The following is a 23,739-nucleotide window of genomic DNA, read 5'->3' on the forward strand; positions in this document are numbered from 1 at the left end:
ATAGTAATAGTATAATTAGAAAAAAAAACAAAGTATTGTAAATAACTTACATTAAAGTATTAATTTTAGTACCTGATTCAAAATTACAACTTATAAATGTGATACCTACCTACTTATTTTTGAAAATTTCTACCCTTACAAAACATGTTTATACATGCTCTCATAATATGTATTTTTAGTTTTTAGTGCCTTAAAAGATATACATTGTAATATTATAACTGCCATATAAGAGATAAATATCTAAGTTGAAAATAAGATTAAAAGGTCTAATAATAGAATAGATTATAAAAGAGAGGGATGATTATTCTAGATATCCTAAAAATTAAAAAACAAAGTTAGAATCATGACAGAAAGCTCTAGATTATCATAAAGATTTTTGTTGAAACAGAAATTACAAGGCACCTTTGCAATTAAATAATAATAAATTAATGTCTTAAGATTTCTGTGGTGTTTCTATGTAAACTTCGTATCTGGATAAGATCCCATTTCTTGATGGAATCAAAGGTAAAAAATCTTAGACAATTTACTCTCTTGCAGTACCTGTCGATTTCAGGAAAATCTTTTATTCTACTAGAATATTTATCTCTTTTAATTACCAAGTACCTTTTTAGTGAAGTACAATGTACCTTTTTTTACTTTTTACCTAGTAAATGAGGAAAAGGGATAGTTTCATGAAGATAATTTAAATTTTTGTTAAGCTTAATTTAAGCCATGTTGGGATTTAAGGGGGGGGGGGGGGAGTTCTGACACATTTGCGTAAACCTGGTGTAAAGGCTTCATCTTTAGACTGAGAGGATAGGTTATTAGGGATAAAATCATTCTTATATGATGAATTTTCCCCAGATTTAAGATTTTTTGGTTAGGCCTCCAGGTTCCGGAGCTCCAGGCCTCCAGGTGTTCTCTCTACAGGTAAAAATGAAAAAAAAAATTTTTTTTAAAGAGTTAGATGTCAGCTTATGAGACAAAATATGTATTTTTTTTCTTCAAATATGTGAATAACAATCAAAAAGAAGCATATTTTGTTTTATAAGTTAACCTCTAACTCTTCAAAAAAAAAATCTTATTTTTAATTTTTACCTGTACAGAGACCACCTGGAGGCCTGGAGCTCCGGAACCTGGAGGCCTATCCAAAAAAACTTAAATCTGGGGGAAATTTATCATATAAGAATGATTTTATCCCTAATAACCTATCCTCTCAGTCCAAAGATAAAGCCTATACACCAGGTTTACGCAAATGTGTCAGAACTTCCCCCCCCCCCCTTATATTTGAAAAAGTTTTAACTATATGTTAGCCTATATTTTATCCTTGTTGTTATATTAATTATCTTTCTGTTGATATCTTTTGTAGCTTGTGCTATGGATGAAAAAAACTACGTAATAATAATTTTAAATTTAATTTTCACCATTACTAACAAAACACAAATGAAATGGTCAGCCTTTTAATATCGCTCCTGTAACTATCCCTCATTATTATTAACATTTACTTTACCCTGTTTTCTATGAAATGTTGAATTTCAGAGGTGTCTGTAAAATGGGAGAATCTGAGACAGAGCCTCTCTCCTCCCCAGAGGATGATAACTCTCCTCAGGTAAGATTAACAGATAATATAGTTGTTGAGTTATTGGCTAGGTATAGTGTTCTCATATCAAAAAGTATTTCAATTTTGCCAGGAAGGTGAATGAAGTTTTAGCATGTGTGATGTATCTAGGTATCTTCAGATCCATACAATTATCATTTTATGATGTATTAATAAAAATTTAATTTAGGACAACGAATATTACTGCTTTTTGAATGTTCCCCGCGATGCTAGTCAAACAGAAATCACAGCTGCCTACAAGAGACTTGCTAGAAACTTCCATCCAGATAAACATCAGGTTTTCTTAATTTTTATTTTGTTGGAAGATAAAAATCTAAGTTTTTTAAAAGTAGTTACTAGGTATAAAACTTGTACCTACCTACCAAGATATACCAAAAATAAAAAAAAATATAAGTTTTAATGGGATTTCAAAGTTTTCATATTACTAGACTATTATTATATATTTTATAGGTATCAAATATATTCGCTTCAAGTCGTTGGAGTTGCGATGTTTAGGCTCACTGAAACTTGTCAAGTCTTATCTTCCTAATGCCTAAATTATTCATGTCTAACAATCGTTTGTTTTACAGGATGAAGCAAAAAGAGCCCAGGCCGAGCAACTTTTCACCAAATTAAAGAAATGCTACGAAGTTCTCAGTGATCCTCACAAACGTGCTATTTATGACTGTCTCGGCAAGGAAGGGTTAGAGGTAGCTTTTATTTAACCCGTGATCGTGGCCTAACTCATAGCGCATCTGCTCGCGGTCGGGGAGGTGTCATAACTAAAGACGTTAAAAATGGTTCTTACTGCTGCTATGTCAGATGCGCGACATAAATAGGCGGGGTATGCCTTGGTCTATAAACAGACGCAACTCATTACAATTCACAGTTAGGACTTACTTAACCTAATATACTTGGGTGTTAGAGTTTCGCATTCCATTACAAGCGGATGATGCTCCAGATGATCACTTAAAAATCGAAGGAGAATCCCGACCTTACGAGGTGAAGTAAGAGGTATGATTTCAATTATTTTACGAAGCAGTTTGACTTTACTCAAGCGTTTGATGAAATTGACATATGAAATATTATAATTTCATCTACAACATATTAACAGTATCTTTCATATTGTTTTAATGTATGTAAAGAAAATTGGAAGGCAAAATAGTTTTTCTTCCAGAGTATTATACCGACCTCTTTGTTACTAAATCGTATTTTATATGTATAGTGTAATCATAATTTAGACAATTTTACGAGCGAATATCATTGCTTTTTTGTTTAGACCAGGGGCTGCGATTCAGCCAATTAATTCAATTTCAAATTGCCGAAAATTGAATATATTGTTGGCGTAGAGTTGGCGTAAAACTTTTCTTTTGATGTAACTGAAGTGAAGTATGTAAGATAGTGGGGGGGGGGGGGGAGGTTAGGGGAAGAGGGATATGGGCACATTTTCACTTAGAATTGTTTGTTTTTGTAGGAGGATGGATGGGCAGTTGTTCCCAGAACAAAAACACCCAGAGAAATCAGAGAGGAATATGAAAATTTGGCCAGGTATAGAAACCATACATTCTGCTTGTAGTGGATCTCCTCTGCATATACATTATTCTAATCAGTTATTTTGAATAAAACTTTCTGTAACTCAATTAAAAATACCCAAATCAGTAAGAGAAACAAATAGTATTACTGCGTAATCTACTAAACACACCTATTCAAACATCTAATTCTACATAAACAAAAATAGAGATTGGATAATGATATATAAAAGTAAGAAATATAATGGGAAATTCTAATTACACTGACAGGAAAAGTTTTATAAAGGCGCACTGTACAACGTACATACATTTAAGTAACGCATTATCAAATCATTATCACAGCAGCATTCACTTATTTTGCTATTGTGAAACACTTTCTATGGGATAGTAGGCGGAGTTAAGGCACACCTTTTATTAAAGAGAAATGAAAAGCTTTGTATTTAAGTATAATCTTAATTTTAAAGGTGCTCTCACTTAAACTTAATCATTCTCTTATATAGAGTCCGAGAAGAGAGAAGGTTACAGCAGAGAACAAATCCTGTTTCCAGGTTTGAGTTGAAGGTTGATGCTACAGACTTATTTGACAGGTAACTTATGATACTGCTAGCGGCTGCGCTCCTAGCAGCTAGGGGCTCTTTAATCGAAGGGATATAGAAGGGCAGAAAAAAAGCATAAAACCATACATAGACTTATATATAGATAGTCTAAAGCCATCTAGGACCTAAAAGAAGCTTCACTGTAAAAAAGTACCATTTCATTTTAGCGAGATCCTTTGCTACAGACAAAATAAGCTTCTGATTTATGTAATAGGATTGCATAATTGTTCGATTAGTTAGTTTCTTAGGTTGTAAATATGTGGTGGGACCATGTTTTTAGACGAAATATAGCAAGCTAATATTCATGCGGTGTCAAGCCCTTTTATAAAACATTTTGTTTGGATAATCATCACTTTTTCCTACTTTCGGGGAGGGGGGTAGTTAGAGGAAAAAGCCTTTTTGGTTCTGTGGGCTTTGTACGTCTGTACATAAAATAGAAAGGGAGCTTTCACATTTTTAAATGCGTAAGCTTTTATGAAAACTAACACCTAGGTACTATTTTTTTTAGATATTTGTATGATGTAGAATATGACGACCTAATCCCAAGTGACTTGCCACATTTTGAAGTTTCAAAGCTATCTATGTCATCATCCATACAGGTAAGCGCTTTTCTACATGTACCTAGGGTTTAAATATTTTGTTTTAACTTGTTGGAATTGTCTTGTCGCTTTTAATCCCAAACAGTAACGATTAATAAGACTATTAGACCCAAAGTTGCATGAGTAGCATCTCTATAATTACCACCTAAAACCAGGTACTCTCGTTTTACAATTCATGAATTTTATATACATAAAAAAAGAGAAATGGTTGTATTTGCGTAGGTGCTCCCATGTACATGCATTAAATTCATAGAACATTTTCATTTCACACAACACAGGCCTGAGCAAAAGTATTGCAGGTGTCCTACTTTAATCCCCCAATGAATCCTAACAGTAGAACGAAAAAGTTTTAAAAACTGTTATACACAACTAGAGAAACAATATTTCAGGCACCTTTAACAAACACAGACGTAGCCTCACTGCGAGGGTCCCTGACAACATCGAACGGGAAGGGAAGTGGAAACTTTACAACAAGTTATAAGAGGATAAACACAGCAACATCCTGGCAGGAAGCATCTCTAACTCTGGGTAATGGAGTGGGCGTTGACACAAGAATTTACAGGTACAACTTCTTTTTTTATAAAAAAAGAATATATTTTTACATTTTCTTACTTGAACAATTTACCTCCAGAAGTGGAACAAACTCTAATACAAAGGGGGTCATTTTTTCCCCATATTCCGTAAATATGTGAGTGTTTAAGACTTTAAAATAGTAGTAGAGTAGAATGTGATATTGTTAAATACCCCTAAATCCCTGCTAATTGGATAATATCTAGGGAGGGTATATTACAACACGAAACACCTCGCTACGTCATTGTAATCAACATATTAGACATACTGAAATAGTAATATAAAGCTTATATTAAAGACAAACTAAAACCTCAGCATAATGACTCTGCAAATACAAGAGATATAAAACATACAAAGAATAATGATCATGGTTTTATTGTGCATGACAGTTTATAGGATCATTAAATAAACAACAATATAAATTCATAATAAATATTAACATGTGATAAAACATAAGCTGGAGGTTGCAGTGATGGGACACTTATGAAGCAGGACAGCCACAAACCTGTAAACATAATATGTTTAATATTACTTCCAATTCTTCTTAGCGGCTTTTCTTGCGGCCCTGCGTTCCTTCTTACTCATTCAGAGCAGCTGCAGCTCATCTTGTAATTGAGCGTTTTCTTGCACCAGGTCCTCCTTCATCTTGGTCAACTTTGTGGTGAGTCTGTCCATGTCATCAGAGTGGCGGCGTAGCTGGTCATTCTGATGGCATAGTTCATTGCACTCTAATTCCATTTCTTTCAGCTTTTTTTCTTGCGTGATCTCGTACTCCAGCTTGATGGTCTCTAGCTGGACGGACAGCTGCGTCACTTCCCGGCACTTCTCCTTAAAAATGGTGGCCACCTTACCCGTGATTTTCTGTTGCTCACGCTCCCTTTCCTCAGGATCTTGGTAGTTGTATTTCCATACTCTGTTGAGAAGACGCTCGAGCGCGTTGATGGACTGTGGGCTGCGGCCTCCACGGGGTCTAGCCAGACTAACCATGCTATCACTCCTTTCCCTGCTCCTGGTCCTGTGAGAGGTCCTCCTTCTGCCAGTGCTCCTGGAGGCGCTGCGGTTCCTCTTCCCATAGAACATGCCGCGTGCCTTCAAGATTTCCAACATGATTGGGTTCTCTGTATAGTCAGCAGAAACCCCTAAGGGTAAGGGCAAAGGCAACATCGCTGGTTGTTTGTCCGATGGCTTGGGTGGCTGACGATAGGCAGATCTATGGTGTTTGATCACCCATAGGGCCACAGTGCTGGCGCCGTTGTTGGATGGTGTGCGCCCCAACGATTTGTTCTCTACATACTCTCTGTACCTCACACCAAAAGACACATAATGGCCGTTGTATGGAGCCAGAAATATTTTCATTAAGTTTAATGGCTGTTCTCCAGAAATTGCGGTGTATTTTCGAATGAACAGATTCAACTCCTGGATCTCGGACCAGAATTTTTCAAGTTCCGGTGAGAAGCGGACACTTGAAAAGGTCACTCGATGTTTGCCGCCAGTAGCCATTGCGGCCTCCACTATGTTCTTGATCGCGTCTTGCATGTCCTCAAGCTGCTCCTCTACATAGAAACGAGTCAGGACATCAATGGTGATCCGCATCGGCCGTTCTGCTGCTTCCAAAGCAGCTAGTATCCTCTCGGTGAATTCGGAGAGACTCTCCTCATCCGCCTTTCTAAAAACGACGTCCTCGTTCTTCTGCCCGTGGATGCTGAAATCGGAGATGTGTAAGTGAAGGCACTCCTCCTTCTCCTTTTCTCCTCTCCTTTCTCTGCTGGACTCCTGTCCTCGCTCGTCCTCCCACTCCGAGCTCTGGTTGTCCTCCATATCGCGTGCCATACTGAAAAAAATTTGAAAATTCAGTTTATTTTGAAAAAAAAATAATATGTTTGAAAACAGGCACGAGAGGTTAAACATAAGTATACTTATGTTGTTAAACTTGTTGAGATATTCATTATATAGATAAAAAACATTTTGAAAAAACAAATTAGCTTTTAATTTGTAAGTTTGTTGTTTTTGGAAAGAGAAAAAGCTTGTATATTTAATTAAACTGGCCGTTTTGAGAAAAGGACTAATTTAATAGAATTAACCTTTTGAAAACAGGAAAATGTTTGTAAAACACAAATAATTGGAAATAAATTCGACATATAATTGGTTTACTGCATAAAACCATCTTTTATTTTAGAAATATTTATTACCTAAGATAGCTTGAATGAGGTTTGGAAATGTGATAGCAGAACAGAATATAAAATACTGATGTCATTATGTTTGAAAAAAACATTTAACGTAAACTTTTCAAAATTCGCTTTAGCCAATGGCGTCGATACACGAAGGAATATGAAATTAATTTCCGTTTAGTAGCTGTTGCGAACGAGGGTGCGCATATACTGAAGGAATGCCGCTGAATGTTGTTTTGGTGTTGTGTTGCGTTGTCGTTTGAAAAAATTTGTAAAATGTAAGCGATTTCCGGTAAAAAAGCGTCTACAATGCTACTCGGAGCTCTGTTTGTAAATACGGAGGATGGTGGCTTTGTGAGTGCCAGAGTGTTATGACAACGCGATTAATATCTATATTTGCAACGACCGTTTTTTTTATAAAAAAGCGAGTTTTGGAGTTGTGGGTTTTGTAAAAGTGTTAAAACTCATTTGTGTAGAAAGTATGTTGTAAAAGAATATATTTTTGTTATATACATTGATTAAATATGCTATTTACAGAATTTGGAAAATGAATGATTTAGAAAAAAATTAAGCATTTTTGATGGCTCTGATGTATTCAGAACCTATTTTTCCGGTTTGTAAAACCATCATGATTTTTGTAGGGTTTACTCCCTTTTTGGTGAGGATATCGGCTAGTTGGAGGTCTCCAGGTACCCATACTAGCTTTTCAATCTCTTTCTGGCTTATCCATTGTTTCACCATTCCTATTTCTCTGCGGAGTCTTCTTTCACCTACATCAGTGGCACTGTGAACCTCTGCAAATGCATCATTGTTGTCTATGATGGCAATAATTGGCAGTTGGTATTGGTTACAAAGCAGTTCTCTCAAGAACCATCTGGTGGCAATGGCTGCATCAGTTCCTGCTGTGAGACTCATTGTTTCTGCTGTCAGTGTAGAGTTGGCAACTCTTTGAATCTTGTTAGCTTTCCACTCAATCGGTGCGCAGTTGCCTGTTTTTGGATTAACAAGAAACAGTATATAACCTTGAGTGCTGTTTACTCCATCATTCAGGTTACCAAGGCTGGCATCTGTAAAGGACCAGATTTCCACATCTTTGAAATTTCCGAGATCTGCTATCCTGACCTTTGCTACGTCTTTTAATTTGATGAGTGTTTTCCTTGCTGCCTTTAGATCAGCAATGGTTCCAGCTTGCATTTTTGTTGAAGAGTCAATCATCTCAAACTGTAGATCTGGGCGAGTTGCTCTCACAGTCCAGTTTGTTGCTCCTGTCATTTGTCTGAGTATTGTGAGCTCTTCTGGATTCATCTTTTCTGTAGTTTGGCTCATTCTCTTTGCTTCCAGGTGAGGGATTTTTACTCCTTCCACATATTTCTCTTGGTCAAGTGTTATACCTTGATTGTCCTGTTTGAGCATGAATCCAGTGTAAAGGAAAGAATTGGATTCTGATTTTCCTATTTGGAAAGCTTCAAGGACTTTGGGTAAAATTTCCTTGTTGAAACGTTCTGTGCCACATGATATGAAGTAATCGACATGTACTCCTATCATTCCTTCCAGTTCTCCTTTCTCATTGTGAAAGAAGAAAAGACCTGAGTCATAGTCTGATTTTTTGAATCCTAGTTTCTCAAGTCTGTCTCTGACTTTTTCATACCATTTCTTGCTCGCATCTCTCAGACCATAGAGACACTTTTTCAGTCTCCAGAGCTTCTTGGTCAGATTGGCTTCCTTGGGAGGTTTCACTAGGACAATCCTGTCAAGTTCATTTCCTTGCAGAAAGGTAAGACGAATGGTTAACGGACCCAACATGCAAAATCCTCAGAATGAAAAACTCAAGGCATCAAACTTTTAAATTTATTCAACGTTTCGAGGGCAAAACTGCCCTCATCATCATGAACTAAACAAAAAAATAGCAATTAAAATTTATCAAAATATGCATTTTAAGTCAAGTATTACTTAATATATGTTTTATAGGCATTTTTACATATAAAAAAAAAGAATTGAAATTCCCTATGGTTACACATTGATAACAAATAAAGTGAATAAATAGGATATATGTTTATACAAGGTTAATTAAATGCAAAGTAGGGCAGTTTAAATAACAAAATAGAATTAAATTTGAAATAAAATTTTACTTTTTTTCGTCCATGTACATTATTAACAAAACACAAATTGAAACTGGCAAGTTTTTGATTGATTTTTTGTAAATTTTTTGAAAGTTGGACGGTCAAATTAAACAAGTTATTAAATCATTTGCTCTAGATAAAACTTCAGTATAGGTGCAGCTTTGCAGATCAGTCTTTAAGTAAAAGTTTGACCAAGAAAATTTTTTTAAAAAGATGAGTAAATGTAACAAAACAAAACAAAAAAAAAAAAATTTTATTGCAACTAGCAAAAAGGTACATAAAATTGTCATGAATTTATATTTAAACCATGTTCAACTGTCTTTTTTTCTCTTATCCAATATTTTTCTCTGATATCCAACAGAGTTTTATCTTTTTTGTGGAGTTTTTCAAAAGGGGTAAAAACCATGTCTGACCATGAATGGTTTCTACTGTTAAAATGTTTGGCAACTGGCTTTGAATTTTTTTTGTTTAAAATATCCAAAGAATGAGCATTAAATCTAACAGAAATGCGGATTTTACATCACTGGCCGTTATTGTCCATTTGTTTGTGGCCGCTACTGTTAGCAACACTCTTAATGTGTGCTTGTGTAGTGTAGGGGATTCTTTAGCTACCTCTTGTTGTTCTTGGAAACCCTTCTTTCTTTTGGTTGTGTTTGAGGAGTTCTGTTGTCTCTCCTACTTTCCTCCTCAGCTTCTTCCTGTATGATATCTGTCTCTTGAGGTTGTTCTGTTAGATCAATGTTTATTTGTTCTTGATCATATTGTGTGATATCTGGGGTTTTGTTAGCTTTGTCTCCTTGTTCTCTGTTGTCCATTTTTGGGTCTTTCTCTGTTACAGGAATTGCGTCCTGTTCTTGTTCTTCTGTTCTGATCTTTTCTGCTAGTTCTGGTTTTACTGGATGTAATCTGTTTGTGTGCACTTGTCCAAAGTATTTCCCGTGTCTCATGCAGATTACTTTCCCATCTTGATATACTACTGTGCCAGGACCTAACCATCTATCATCCTTCTCACGTCGGTAATATACGTAGTCACCAGGTTTGTATATTTGTTGAGCTGTTCTCATCTTAGTTCTAAGCACTTGCTTGAGTTTTTCACAGTTCTGTGACTTGATAAAAGCAGCTCTTGTTTCATGCATTGCTTTCAGCTGGTCCTCTAAGGCTTTTATGTGTGATTTCACCTCAATCACATTTGGAGGTTCATCAATGATGTTGGGAATGTTGGGTTGTCTCCCGTATACTAATTGAAACGGTGAGAAACCATATACCGTTGTGAGCAAATTTTTCGCTGCACAGGCCCAGGCGAGGGCGGTCTCCAGATCCATGTCAGGGAAGTCATCCAGATTTCTGACTAGGATGTTGTCTACTAGTGCATGGTTTCTCTCACATATTGAGTTGCTCCAGGGGCTGTAGGCTTCTGTGGTGTTTACCTTTATGTCTAGTTTGCTCATGGCTTCTATTATCACTGACCCTGTAAATTCTGTGATTATCTCACTGAGTTTTTGAAAATATCTCACCCAGTGGGTCATAAAAGCTTTTACCACTTCATCTGGCTGTTTTGATTTCAGAACTGTAAATCTTGTGAAGCAATCTATCATATATAGAATAGGTTTACCTTTCCATATTATCAAATCCATAGCTACACACTTGTTGAAATCATTAGCCATTGGGTAGGCTACTGAAGGTCTGTCAGGTGTTCTCTTCTTCAATATACAACCTTCGCATCGGTCTATTATCTTATTTATCATCTCATTAAAGTGATCCTTCCACTTTTCTGCTCCTTTTAGTAGGTCTACAAACTTCTCTTTGCTCCCATGTCCAAATTGTTTGTGTAATTTCTCCAGCATCTTGTATTGATCCCTGATAGAGGCTTCTTCTAAATCAATGAGCAGGATGTGTTCCATGACCATTGAGTCCTCATTGTCATCTTGTCCTAGAAGATTTATAATGTAGTGTCCTGCACTTGTGGTGTGAAGTTTTACTGGGTTGCTGTTAGCTGTTGCTGTGTCATTTATCATGTTGATGACAATTCCTAGCTGTTTCATATGTTCCTTTGACATTAACAGGGGAATGTCACTGTTGATTACATCAATCTCAAGTTCATGAATTTCATTCGCAATGATTACTGGAATCTTGTAAGTTCCTAGAGATGACAGGGATTGTTGGTTTCCAAATGTGAAGGATGTTTTGCTCATGTGTGGACCTGATAGTAGGTGTTTAAAATGTTTTGGTATAGCTTCCATGTATATTTTGATCCATTTTGTGCCAGCTACTGAGCTGGAGCAGCAAGTATCTAGTGCTGCCGCATTGAGTGATTCTGCTGTGAATTTTGACAGTTCCTGTTCATCTGTGGTGAAGAATATGAATTTTTCAGGATTGCTTTCTGTTTCATCTTTTTCTATCTCACTGATTAATTCTTCTGGGATGTCTTCTTCTGGTTCAGAATTTTCTCCTTCCACTACAAAGGCTTGTCTGTTCCCTTTTGATTTTTGTAAGTTGTTTTGATTCTTGTAGTTGTATGGGCATTCTCTTTGCAGATGTCTGCAGGATAGGCATAATCTGCATTGTAGAATTCTTTCTTGTGCATCTCTGCGATTGAAATTTCCTCCCTCTGTTGGTCTTTGTTGTTGTGGGTATGTGTTCCGAGGGGGGTTGTTTGAGTTTCGGGGTGAATTGTTTGACGAGTTGTGTTGTTGGTTGTTTTGATAGTTGTTGCCATAACCCTGTTTGCCTCTCTTTTGATTTTTCTTTTTCATCCATGTTGCAAATGCTTCTTTGTGCTGTGCTATGAAGGCATCAGATAGTTTTCCTGAGCTGCTGTCTTCATTCTTAATACCAAACACATTTGTTAGCATGTCAAACATTTTTTGTTTTACATTGTCATAGAGTTTTTCATCATCTGAGAGATCTACAACTGAATTTAGCAGTTCTATTTGTTGGTTTGTTAGATTAGCATTGTTTATAAGGAATCCTGCCTTGATGTCTGTGGAGAGTGTCTTCAGTCCTGCATTTTCTGCTTTGGATACCAGATACTCAAAATGTTTTGCATATTCAGCAAATTCTTGTCCTTGAGTTCTTTTGAATTCTACTATTTCTCGTAGGCATTGGAATTTTTGTGATTTTGCCGGTTTTCCGATGTGATTATCTAGAAATGCAATAATCTTTTCAACTCCATCTTCTGCTTGACCAATCTCTTCTGGGCGATGTTTTTGGAATAATTGTCGCTGGATGTTGTCTCCAAAATGGGGATGTTCATTTTTATCCCAGCCAATAGAAATGCTCCTCTTTTTGTATGGGGATGTCTGTGATCATTGACCATAGTGTGACATTGTCTTTATAATCAGCATATGCGTGTAGTCTGATAGTTTGGGCGCTTCTGCCATGACTTTTAATTCTGTCATTTTTTCTGATATAGCTGAGGTTTCTAGTGTCTGACAATCTTTGTCCCTTTGTGTGCAGAGGGTGTTTGCCTTTTGTTTTGTCTTTCCTTTTTTGTATTTATCTAGTGATGAGTAACTAGTTTTGATGGGATTTGAGCTTGTTTTTCTTTTAGGTTTGGTTCTACCCATTCAGTATTGATGGTTTGTTGTGAAATGCGTTTGAGTTTTGCCGTTTTGTTTAGGCATTGAGTTATAGCCGATCTTATTCGGAAGACGACATCCGCAAATTGGCTTCGTGTTTGTGTAATTTATTTCAACTTATGCCGTGTGGGAATGGGCCTAGAACATCCTTGATTCTTAATGGGCGATTTGTTTTGGAGATTTTGCTTTTAATTTGGAAAAAAAATTTAATGTTTGAAAAAATAGATTACTCAGAGATACTTTTATTGGGAAGACGACAGGGTTTCGGATCCGGATCCGCAAGGATCCGCATATTTTTGGGTCCAAGGATCCGGATCCGGATCCGCAAAAAAATGCGGATCCGGATCCGGATCCTTGGACTCAAAAAAAATGCGGAAAAAATGGAAAAATCTACCTAAATTTATATAAAATCTCAGACATTCTCTTGATGAGAGCCAATCTTTAAGGTTTAGGGTCAGACTTGAAAATTAAAAGTAATTTTGACTTTGAATTAAAGAATAAATATTTTTGAAAAATTTGGTGATTTTATTTTTATTGTCAAGGATCCGGAACAGGATCCGGTAGGATCCGGATCCGGATCCGCATCCGGATCCGCACTGACCCAATTTGAAGGATCCGGATCCGCAAAAAATCAATGCGGATCCGAAACCCTGGAAGACGACATACGTTTCTGTTCTGTGGGGAGGTTTTGTGAAAACGTGCCTAGAATGTCCTCGATTCTTAATGGGCGATTTATTTTGGAAATTTCGCTTTTACTCTAGGAATGTTTATGTATTCGTATGTGCTATTGCGTTATTTGAAAAAAATTGCACTACGAAATATTTTTATTGGGAAAACAATATTTGCAAAAATCGTTTCTGTTCTGTGATGAGACGAGGTTTTGTGGTTATTATTATTGGAAATAAATAATAAACTACTTGTTGTATTTCGTTTTTGAAAAAAAATGCGTGACTGATCTGTTTGTAAAAGATCAATTAGGTTTGGAAAGTGTATGCGGTATGAATAAATAAAAGCACGGTTGATATATATTTATTATTGTTTGCAAATTAATAAATAAATACACATAAAGTTTACTTTATTTATTTTGGGATGGATTGGAAACAGAAATTATGTTTGTTAACACAATAATTTATTGATATAAAAAGCGTGTACAATACAGGTAGTTTGTAAAACAAGGAACTTTCATTTGTTCATGAGCTATAAGGGTTTGGAAAATTTGTAAATCAGTAATACTTTTGACAAAGTTTATTTACCTAGTATAGCATCCGCATAGGATTTAGACTAGCCAGCTATGGGCTTCAACTGTAGTTCTCTTACACATTTTTGTCAGTATGTCTATTTATCGTTTCTTTTGGAAAAAAAAGACTTTACACCGACCACTACTGGTCTAATTTGAAAATTTTACTTTGACTAGTAGCAATTGTGTGTGTGTTGTGATATGGTTGTCGTAGATCTTTTGAAAAAAATTAAACTAGCTCTGATATCACTGTTAAATACCCCTAAATCCCTGCTAATTGGATAATATCTAGGGAGGGTATAATACAACACGAAACACCTCGCTACCGTCATTGTAATCAACATATTAGACATACTGAAATAGTAATATAAAGCTTATATTAAAGACAAACTAAAACCTCAGCATAATGACTCTGCAAATACAAGAGATATAAAACATACAAAGAATAATGAACATGGTTTTATTGTGCATGACAGTTTATAGGATCATTAAATAAACAACAATATAAATTCATAATAAATATTAACATGTGATAAAACATAAGCTGGAGGTTGCAGTGATGGGACACTTATGAAGCAGGACAGCCACGAACCTGTAAACATAATATGTTTAATAGATATGGCATTTGCTTTGATGAAAAAAATCACCCCCTTTTTAAGATATCTCATACCCATAACAAAAGGACATTTAAAAATACAAGAAAATCCTGAGTTTTTTTAAAATAAGGACCATCATTGCGATTACTCAATTTTAGGAGATTAGCCAACCGATTATTTATAAATATGTCTGGATCAATGCAGTTGGTGAGACAAGAAATGAAACCTGGATTTTCATGCTCCCTGGAAAATCATCTAGATGCCCATACAGGTAAAAATAATCGTAGGAATTTTGTTTTAAAGCTTTAGTTTTCACACTCTAAATTGTTCACACTTGTTTGGTAAAATATGAAAGTCATTGTCTATAAGCGAAGCTACTAATCATCTTTGACTAGTCCCCAAATTTTAAGAATATTTCTCTAATTCCTTGAGTTTGGGGACTTTTATTACATCTTAGATTCTTGATGATAAAGATGGCTGGCATAAAGTGAAACCATTCATTCTTCAGTTTCTCTTAATTTCAGTTGGTTATCTGACGTATACAACAAATCTTGGAATATTTGAAAACGAGAACAGCTATTTTGTTGAAGAGGAAGCAAGTGGGATGGAAACTACAATTTCTAGAACAACTGCCAGGTATTATCATTTTTTTTATCAAAAAGACTTATCAGGAAAGACCCGGGAGGGGATATTTGACTGTAAATTACACTGGTACCCACCCAAAGTTTTGTAATCCCGTTATCTCATTTATTGGCTCTAAAACTTTGGATGCTATAGTGATTTGTCATCATTTGGTTTGTATAGTGTATACCTATTCATTTATCATTCATTTGTCTTATATTTTAGTTACAGTGCAGTAGCCCGTCTGCAGCTGGGAATTCCTTACACCTATGCAACATTGTCATTCACCAAACCATTCAAAGACAAGAAAAATCATCTCAGAGTAGCGTTTAAGGTAATAAGCTTTTTATGCATTATTTTTTTCTTTTTTTTTTGGCTCATTTAAAAAAGATTAATAGTTAAAAGACTTACAATGTTTTTGAAGCACCTGTTGCTTTGCCGTTAACCTCCATGAGAAGGCGGGGTGCGTCAGGAAAATTGTTTGAAGCTACCTTAAGATATTTATAAAGCTTCCCTGGAAAATACAACTTAATCGGACCAGCAATTTACGAGGTCTTTAGCTTCAGACAAAAAAACCGATTGATGGCTTGTAAGTTGTAAATTTCTTGCATTTAGATAAATTTTGAAATAAACAAACAGCATTTGTTTACCGATCAATACATGTAATTTTCTTTGTAGGTTGGAACATTTGGTGCTATACTAGAATACGGAGTCAAGGAACAAATTACAGAACATTCATCATTAGGGGCCACAGTAGAAGTTGGTGAGCATCTTTAAACTAATATTGGATTTGTCCCTTGACTAATGCACGGCTTCTCTATTAAACAACCTTTGTATTGTAACTCTTGGAGGCTGGAGCAGAGAGGGAAGGGACAATGCAGTAGGATCGATTAATTTGCAAAAATAATTTTCCACTAAAAATTAGGTTCAACTCATCTTTCTCCATAAGAGTTCACAACTCTTTTTAGGCATAGCTTAACACAAGACTTCGTGAGGAATTTTGACAAACAAATATATTTGTTTAGGTTATCCTGTTGGAGTAACTGTAAGAATATTGTTAAAGAGGGACAGTCAAACATATTTATTTCCATTCCATCTGTCAGATGATATCATTCTACAACCTATTTTCTACGGTAAGCAATATTTGGCAATTTTATTAGTAGCTTAGCTTCTTTATGATTAGGGAATGTTCATTAATAATACCTAGTAAGTTGAAAACTCGGTTCATTCAGTTGCTATAAAGGATTGGTGTTTGATCTTTTTTGTAGATTTCAACGAGGCTATTCAAAACAGCAAAGGCAGTTTTACTTTTTAATATCAGTTATAGTAGTTTTTCTATTTCTTTTGTAATTCACAAATTTTTTGTATTCAAACTTATCTATTGCCTTTGAACGATTTTTTGAAGCATTCCTTTGTATAAAAACTAGCGGCTACGCCCCCTAGAAGCCTCTCTGGGCACTTAAGGTGAGGGGGGGAAAATCGACCTCATCCTATTTAAATTTAAGTTTCCAAAGAGTAAAAAAAAAATTTGGGGGGTGGGGGTGAGGATACCCTCCCCAAAAATAGTTTAAAACCTTCCCAGGACCTATAAGAAGCTTCACTGTAAAGGAGAACAATATCGGTTCAGCGGTTAGCGAGATCATTCGGGACAGACAAAAAACGCTTACTACTTTATATATTAGGATGCCTATTACGACAAATCTTCCTTCAATGATTGTTTTTAAGCATAGGATATATTAGTTTAAAGTACTTTCTATAAATACTAGCGGCTTCGCCCCTAGCCTCTAGGGGATTTGCCTTAAGAGGTGATAACAAAATTTTTTTCGGCGAAATTCATAAAAGGACCAAGGAAATCTTTAGCAAAAAAAAATTAAAATGGGGGGGATTTTTTGGTTTTTGGGGGGGTTGGGGGTGTCCCACCCCCCAAGAAAATGGCTTAAAACCACCACAGGACCAGTAGGTATATTCCCTCAAGAGTAGAATCCGATCGGTTCAGTGGTTACCGAGATCTTAAGGGACGGACTGACAGACAGACGGACGGACAGACATCATTCTACTTTGTATTAATTATAGATATTATCCAATCAATAAAAACTAATCCACAACCCTTATTACCCCCCCCCCCCCTTCTTTATTTTTAACAACTTCCCAGGGTATATTTCCACATATACCTAAGAATTTAATTAAGCTATAATCCGTTGACCAATCCTTGTTTTTAAGGTACCTTTGTTCCTCTTTTGTGTTGGTTTACAGCAAAGAAACTAATCCTGGAGCCAAGGGAGGCCAGGGCTAAGGAGAAGGAGAGATTAAAGAGGATGGAGGCCAACAGGCATGCATGCTGTCAGATTATTTACAACATATCTACATATATTTAATTAACATATTAGGTGGCTTACATATATTTGTCATTTAAATTAGCCTCATAATGCAGGTTTCATTCTATACTTCAGAGGTGGGTTCTTAAAACACCTTACCCCACTGAACTTTGGAACACTTGTTTGGAACACTCAATTTCTCCCTTGTTTTCCCATTTTTTTTGGAACATCAAATGGGGGAAATGCAAATGTCATTCTTAAAAAAAATTTAATTGAAAAAAATAGTGTACCAAAATAATGTTCCAAAAGACCGAGTGGGGTAGTCACAATTAAATTTGGAATATTTTTTTTTAATTCAGAGATTTTTCAAATTTTCAAATATTTAAATTAAGCATAAAAAACATGTCTAAAAAAACAAATACCAACAAAGACAAAAAAAATGAAAACTCAAAAAAAATTTGGCACCCCTGTTGCATATGACGGTTGATATTGTCATTTTTTTACCGCAAAATTATTACATTATTCTACGCGTATTTCAAGCGCACTATTTCTCTATTTTAGAAACCTTTCACACTATTATACATATTTATTTTTGGTATATTATTATACTCATGGTATTAATAAGATATTACTTTCATTACCCTTCCTCAAGATTATTTTTTTAATGGGTGGAATAAAATATCTCCATAGCAACAGTCAAAACTTAATCGATAGATAGATAACATAGTACTACACACACACACACACCATCCCCCCATTACACACAATATTTCCCTCAGAATGAGTTTATAAGAAAACTAGATATTTTGATCAAGGGGCTACCAATTTTTCAATTTAAAAAAGGTGAAGATTCATTATATAAGTGTTTAATTTTTGTTAGCAATAAAAATAATATGGTAGTTAAATTTGAGTCCTATCTATAATACAAAGTAGAACGATGTCTCTCTCTGTTCGTCGAAGCTGAAGATCTCAGTAACCACTAAACCGATTATCTACTCTTCAGGGAATTTACCTACTGGTCCTGTGATGGTTTTAAGCTATTTTCTTGAAGATAAATTTTAAGAAAAAAAATACCCAAGATCAACAGTTGTTTGATAGGAGGGTGGATAAATATGACTTTGATTGACTTATAGTTGGAAATACTTTATCAGACAGGGGACATGCACTGCACATTGTTTTTTGGCCCTATTAGCTGCATTCTCATAGGTCCCATCATAGCTTTAGGCTATATTATTTTTTATTTAGGTCTTAGGATGGTTTTAGGCTTCTTTTATCGCCCCTCTCTCACTAAAAGCTAGATTTCATAATCTATCCAATTAATGACTTAGCAGGAGGGAAGGGGTTAATTAGACTTTTTAGTAAGCCCCAAAAAATTGTTGCCCCTGACATGAAATTTGTCTACTTAGCAACAGTAATGTTTTGTGTCTGATGAAATTGATAGATAGATAGATTGACGCGTTGCGCGAAAAATAAATACAAAGGGGTTGATAAGGTAAATAAGGGGATAATAAGGAGACAGTGAGGGAGGGAGGGAGGGTTATTGGGGACGGGAAGGGGGAAAATAGAATTTCTTCCATAGCAACAACTTAAAACGCATTCGATAGAAACTACAATAGATGCATAGTACATAGTTTTATTGACGCGCAAACAAATAATTTATTTAAATGCTAAAATGAGAAATGTAACGTGCGAAAAGGAAATCCCTTAAATGAATGCAATATTTTACGTACTTAGATTTAATAAATATGTTCAAATGCTGCGTTCACTATAAAACAAATTTAAATCATAAGTACGAATGCTGCGCTCAATTTCAAACAAACGTCAAACCTAAAAAATCTTTCAAAGAGGACTATCCACGAACAAGAGCACGTGATTCTAAATACCTTCCAACATTGATCCTGAGTAAATTCTTTTAGAATATCATAGGTTACTATTAGTAATTAATATATTGACGAGAAAATTTATGTTTCACCACTTCAAGTTGAAGAAAAGTAAAAAAATGTCCACCATTTTTAGTTAAAATTCTATCAAACGTTTTGTTGAGTTCGGGGTGTCTTTAGTTGTCCATGTTGTCAAATAATAAAAATTTTTTTAAAAGTCAAAAGCACATATACTTTATCTCAAATGTATGTTTAAATTAATGCTATTATAGATTAATTTACAATCTATTTAATACGAGTATTCGCATATGTATCATCAAATATCCATTTTATTAAAAGAAATAGCTTCATAAAAGTTTACAAAAACAATTAAAACACCTAAAAAACATGGTGAAACATAAATTTTCTCGTCAATATATCAATAATATATGGTGACCTATTATATTCTGAAAGAAAATACTTAAGATCAATGCTGGAAGGTACTTAGAATCATGTGCTCTCGTTCGTGGATAGTCCTCTTTCAAAATAATGTTCTAATGAGGAAATTTTATCCCCACTCAAAAAATCATTTTGGAACATTATAATAAGTGGGGTAAAAGTTTTTTAAGAATCAATATTAACAAATTTTGTATTTTCCCCACTGGTTATAATGTTCCAAACTGATTTTAGTGGGGTAAAATTTTTTTAAGAACCCACCTCAGTACAAAAATGATAAAATTTTGACTAACCTCAAAGTGCTTAGTCGAACATAAACCTCCCCCCCCCCCCCACTGATTTTGAAATATTAAAATAATTGGGGGTTTAGTTTCGTTTATTTGTTAATTACTTCAGATTAAGTTAGGTTAGGTTTTATTTGGTACGAAATAGCCCCGCAGGGGGATGAATCCATTGTCTCATTAAATTCTACCTTGTTAAAATTGATCTGACAACCGTATCAATATCAGAGAGAGAGTTGCAGAAGCCAAAAGAGAGGCACTGGCATCTTGTAATCTTATGACAGAAAGATATAGAAGGTATGTATTTTATCCAGGGAGGTAGGGATCATTGGGCTGTAAATAATACTGGTACCCAAAGTTTTATAAACGCGTTATCTTATTAGTTTGCTCAAAAACTTTTGGTAATTTTATTGGTTGGTTCAAAGTATTGTCCAAACTTATTTACTAATGATTTAAATCTACAATAGGGTTCATTTTGTTTATTGGGTAGGTATTGGGTATGTAATGTATATCAAATTATTGCCTAATGCTTATTGTCAAAAAAAAAAGTATTACAAGAAAATAAATATAATTTTTTGTTTTTAGGATACTGCGAGAAGAGGAAGAGAAAGGAGGACTTGTTATTATTACAGCCTTATATGGGATTCTGGTAAGTTTAATTAATGGGGACGGGATCCTTTTTTTCTTGAGGCGATTTCACTTGGGAGCGTGGTGGTACCCTCCCCTAAAATAGTTATGAACCTTCCCTGACCTTTTTAGAAACTACATTGTGAAGGTACAGTTAGACATCCTGTTACTTTATATAAGTGTAGTACGAATTATTTGAACTAAGCCTTTTTTTAAAATCAATTTATGTAAAATTTAAATTGTGATTTTTAGGCGAATGACAAGGGAGAAATGAAAAAGGAAGTAAAGAACTTTGATCCGAAAGAACCTGTATTTAGTGACAGGTAAGAACATAATCAGTTATAATTTCTTGTTAGAACTTTAAGTTAAAATATATTTATAATAAGGTATAATTCTAGTTTTATTGAACTGTCATGACACCGAAAAATGCAATCTTTTTTTACAGCTAGCAGTAGCTTTATTTGTAAAGAAGCTCAGGGTGTTAACTTTTCCTCCAGTTAAAAATAATATTTACAAAATACTTTGGTTGAAATTTTGGCTTTTAATTATCAATACGTTTAATAAAAAGACAGTTTATGTTTATTATGCTAATAATAATGATTTTTAGTTTTGTTGATATCAGTCTTCCTGTCCAATATTGTGTGGAAGATTCCAGATTAATCCTTTGGGAGGGAGGCAAGGATAGTTTACCTGGAGTTTGGGATCCTGTTCCAGGTACACAGGGATAGGCAAACATAGTTAGACAGATAGATAGATAGATAGACAGACATACACACAAACACAGATGGGCAAAAAGAAGGATACACACACACACACACAGATAGAAAAACAGATTAAACCTTTGGGAGGGAGGCAAGGATAGTTTACTTTGAGTTTGGTATCCGGTTCTAGGTTTACAGAGATAAACAGACAGATAGATACACACAGAGAGAAAGAGACAGACAGAAGGATACACACAGAGAGACAGACAGATCAATACACACATAGAGAGAGAGACAGATCAATACACACACATTCAGATACACAGAGATAGACAGACAGATAGATACACAAACACACATCGATAGATAGATACAGACACACTGAAAGAAACACAGAGATAGACAAATAGATAGATACATTTAGATGTTGTTAAAAAGTCTTTAGATTAAAAATGTAAAATAAAAAGGGGAGATGTGAAACTTTTAAGACTTTAAAGTTTTGATCTACCCACCTCTAAAAAAGTATTCTTTGACCTATAAAAATCTTTACTGCAAAGAAAGAATATAAATTAAACGGGTAGCGGAATTTTTCATTACTACCAGACAGAAAGACACCATAGCTCTTTTATTTAGGATAAAATTAATCACTAGAAATTGTTTTGTTTCAGGAGAAGTAAAATACATTCTTATCAAGTACAAATATCAAAACACATTACATCAGGTTGGTTTTTATTTGTAGTAAAGCTTATTTTTACGTACTTTATTGAGTTAATGAACTGTTCTTTCTTGAAATAAAGATATCACTTATGTCCTAGGATATGTCTATTAGTCTAATTGTAATGTTTATAGGAAAATGAATAGAACAATAAACGATAAATAAATTTTACCCTGACTCAACAAATTTTAAGAAAAGGGAAGAAAAGTTTTAGCTCTTTTAGCATCTCCCTTCTTGGGATTTTTATGGGGGATGAGCGTCTAAAAAAATACCGTTTTAGACAATCTACACTAACATCAAATTATCATTATTGAGACAAAGTATATTGTTTTTCTTTAGGTTTTCCAACCGGAGCAAGAAGAGATAAGATTACCTAAAAACAGCCACAGAATCTCATCCTAGTTATTACAATAGAAACAAACCGTCCTTTTACAACAGTAGAATAATAAAAGCGACAGTCCTTGTTTGTTATTATATATCTCCTTCTCATTTATTTGCCTCTAAAATTATTTGACTTGTTACAAGGGGATAACTAATACCTATCTATTTGCTGAAAAAAATGTATTTATTTTTATATTGAATAGTTTCATTGTTATTTATTATTTTTTTTTCTTTAACAAAAAAGTTGAATATTTAAATGTTTAGTTAAAGCCTATCTTAATTTATTGGTTTAGTGCCTTTTAGTAATTTTTTTTTGTTTTGTTGTGAAAACTATCGAGCCTTGTCTTGATTATAATTAAGAAGCATTAAGAGGATGCCTCAACTCTTACAGTTAGGTATTAGAATTGTTTATGGTGTATTGGTGTGGCTTATATGAATATGTTTCCCATAATACATTTTAGTTCATTTTAAAAGTTATATACTTAAAAACGGTAAAATTTTCTTGAAACTAAAAAAATCATATAGATAAACCACCATGGTGCACCATTTCAATTTCAGTTCTTAATTGTACTTCTAGAACTAGAGCATTGTTGAACATTTGAAATGTGATAATCTTAGTCAGATTGAGCTTGTATTGACTATTATTACAAATATGCTAAAGCTTTTTTTATACAGATAAAATTCTAATAATTATAATTTATTTCATCCTATGACATATCTTGCTTGAGCTAAGGTGTGGCTTTCTTGAAGAACAAAAAATGTAGCCACTAAAGCTAAAACTTAAGTCCCGTTATCAAAAATTGCATTAAAATTGTATTGTCTCTATGAATATTTCAAATTACATTGAATTAAGGATCTCTTATAAATGAATCCGCTTTTTGTGAAATATTTGCCTAATCACTTAATTTGATATTCTTCACAAATTCTACACTTTAGTTCAAGTCAGATGTGGTTTACTTTTTCGAATCATCAATTTTGTAAATTGAAAAAGCTTAGCAAAATGCTGCCTTACTATATTGTTATTGTTAACTTATTAAAACTGCATTATTAAATACTTCTGTAAACTGTAAAGAACACTTGGAGATTGTCTTTTTGCTGTGTCAATTCAATATGATGGAATGAATCACAGACCAAATCGCCATTAAAATTGACCCTTTTAAACTTATTACCCATTAAACATGAATTGCTTATAATATGCGTTTGCAATAAATTAA

The 23,739-nt window shown here is 34.5% G+C and overlaps 1 protein-coding gene across 8 annotated transcripts; it reads left to right on the plus strand.

Annotated features, from left to right (window-relative positions):
- The first annotated feature begins 1,372 nt into the window (after window positions 1–1,372).
- Window positions 1,373–23,739, plus strand: LOC145334994 (dnaJ homolog subfamily C member 11). 8 transcript variants are annotated; one of them, XR_013885098.1, is made up of 21 exons: window positions 1,373–1,588; window positions 1,767–1,874; window positions 2,167–2,286; window positions 3,051–3,124; window positions 3,606–3,692; window positions 4,210–4,300; window positions 4,690–4,862; window positions 14,728–14,840; window positions 15,094–15,205; window positions 15,416–15,524; window positions 15,869–15,953; window positions 16,216–16,323; window positions 17,411–17,519; window positions 20,330–20,398; window positions 20,687–20,750; window positions 20,981–21,051; window positions 21,336–21,442; window positions 22,098–22,150; window positions 22,484–22,946; window positions 23,084–23,258; window positions 23,462–23,739. XR_013885098.1 is itself a non-coding variant. In XM_080180648.1 (19 exons), the coding sequence occupies exons 1-19, from the start codon at window positions 1,505–1,507 to the stop codon at window positions 22,544–22,546; spliced, it is 1,800 nt and encodes a 599-aa protein (XP_080036774.1). In that variant the 5' UTR covers window positions 1,373–1,504; the 3' UTR covers window positions 22,547–23,739. The 8 variants fall into 8 exon arrangements, 1 of the variants encoding a protein (XP_080036774.1); XR_013885097.1 differs by having other exon boundaries at window positions 22,484–22,938; XR_013885099.1 differs by having other exon boundaries at window positions 22,484–22,920.

This window comes from Acartia tonsa, chromosome 13, assembly GCF_053477335.1.
Source record: "Acartia tonsa isolate MP-2025a chromosome 13, ASM5347733v1, whole genome shotgun sequence".
NCBI lineage: Eukaryota > Metazoa > Arthropoda > Copepoda > Calanoida > Acartiidae > Acartia > Acartia tonsa.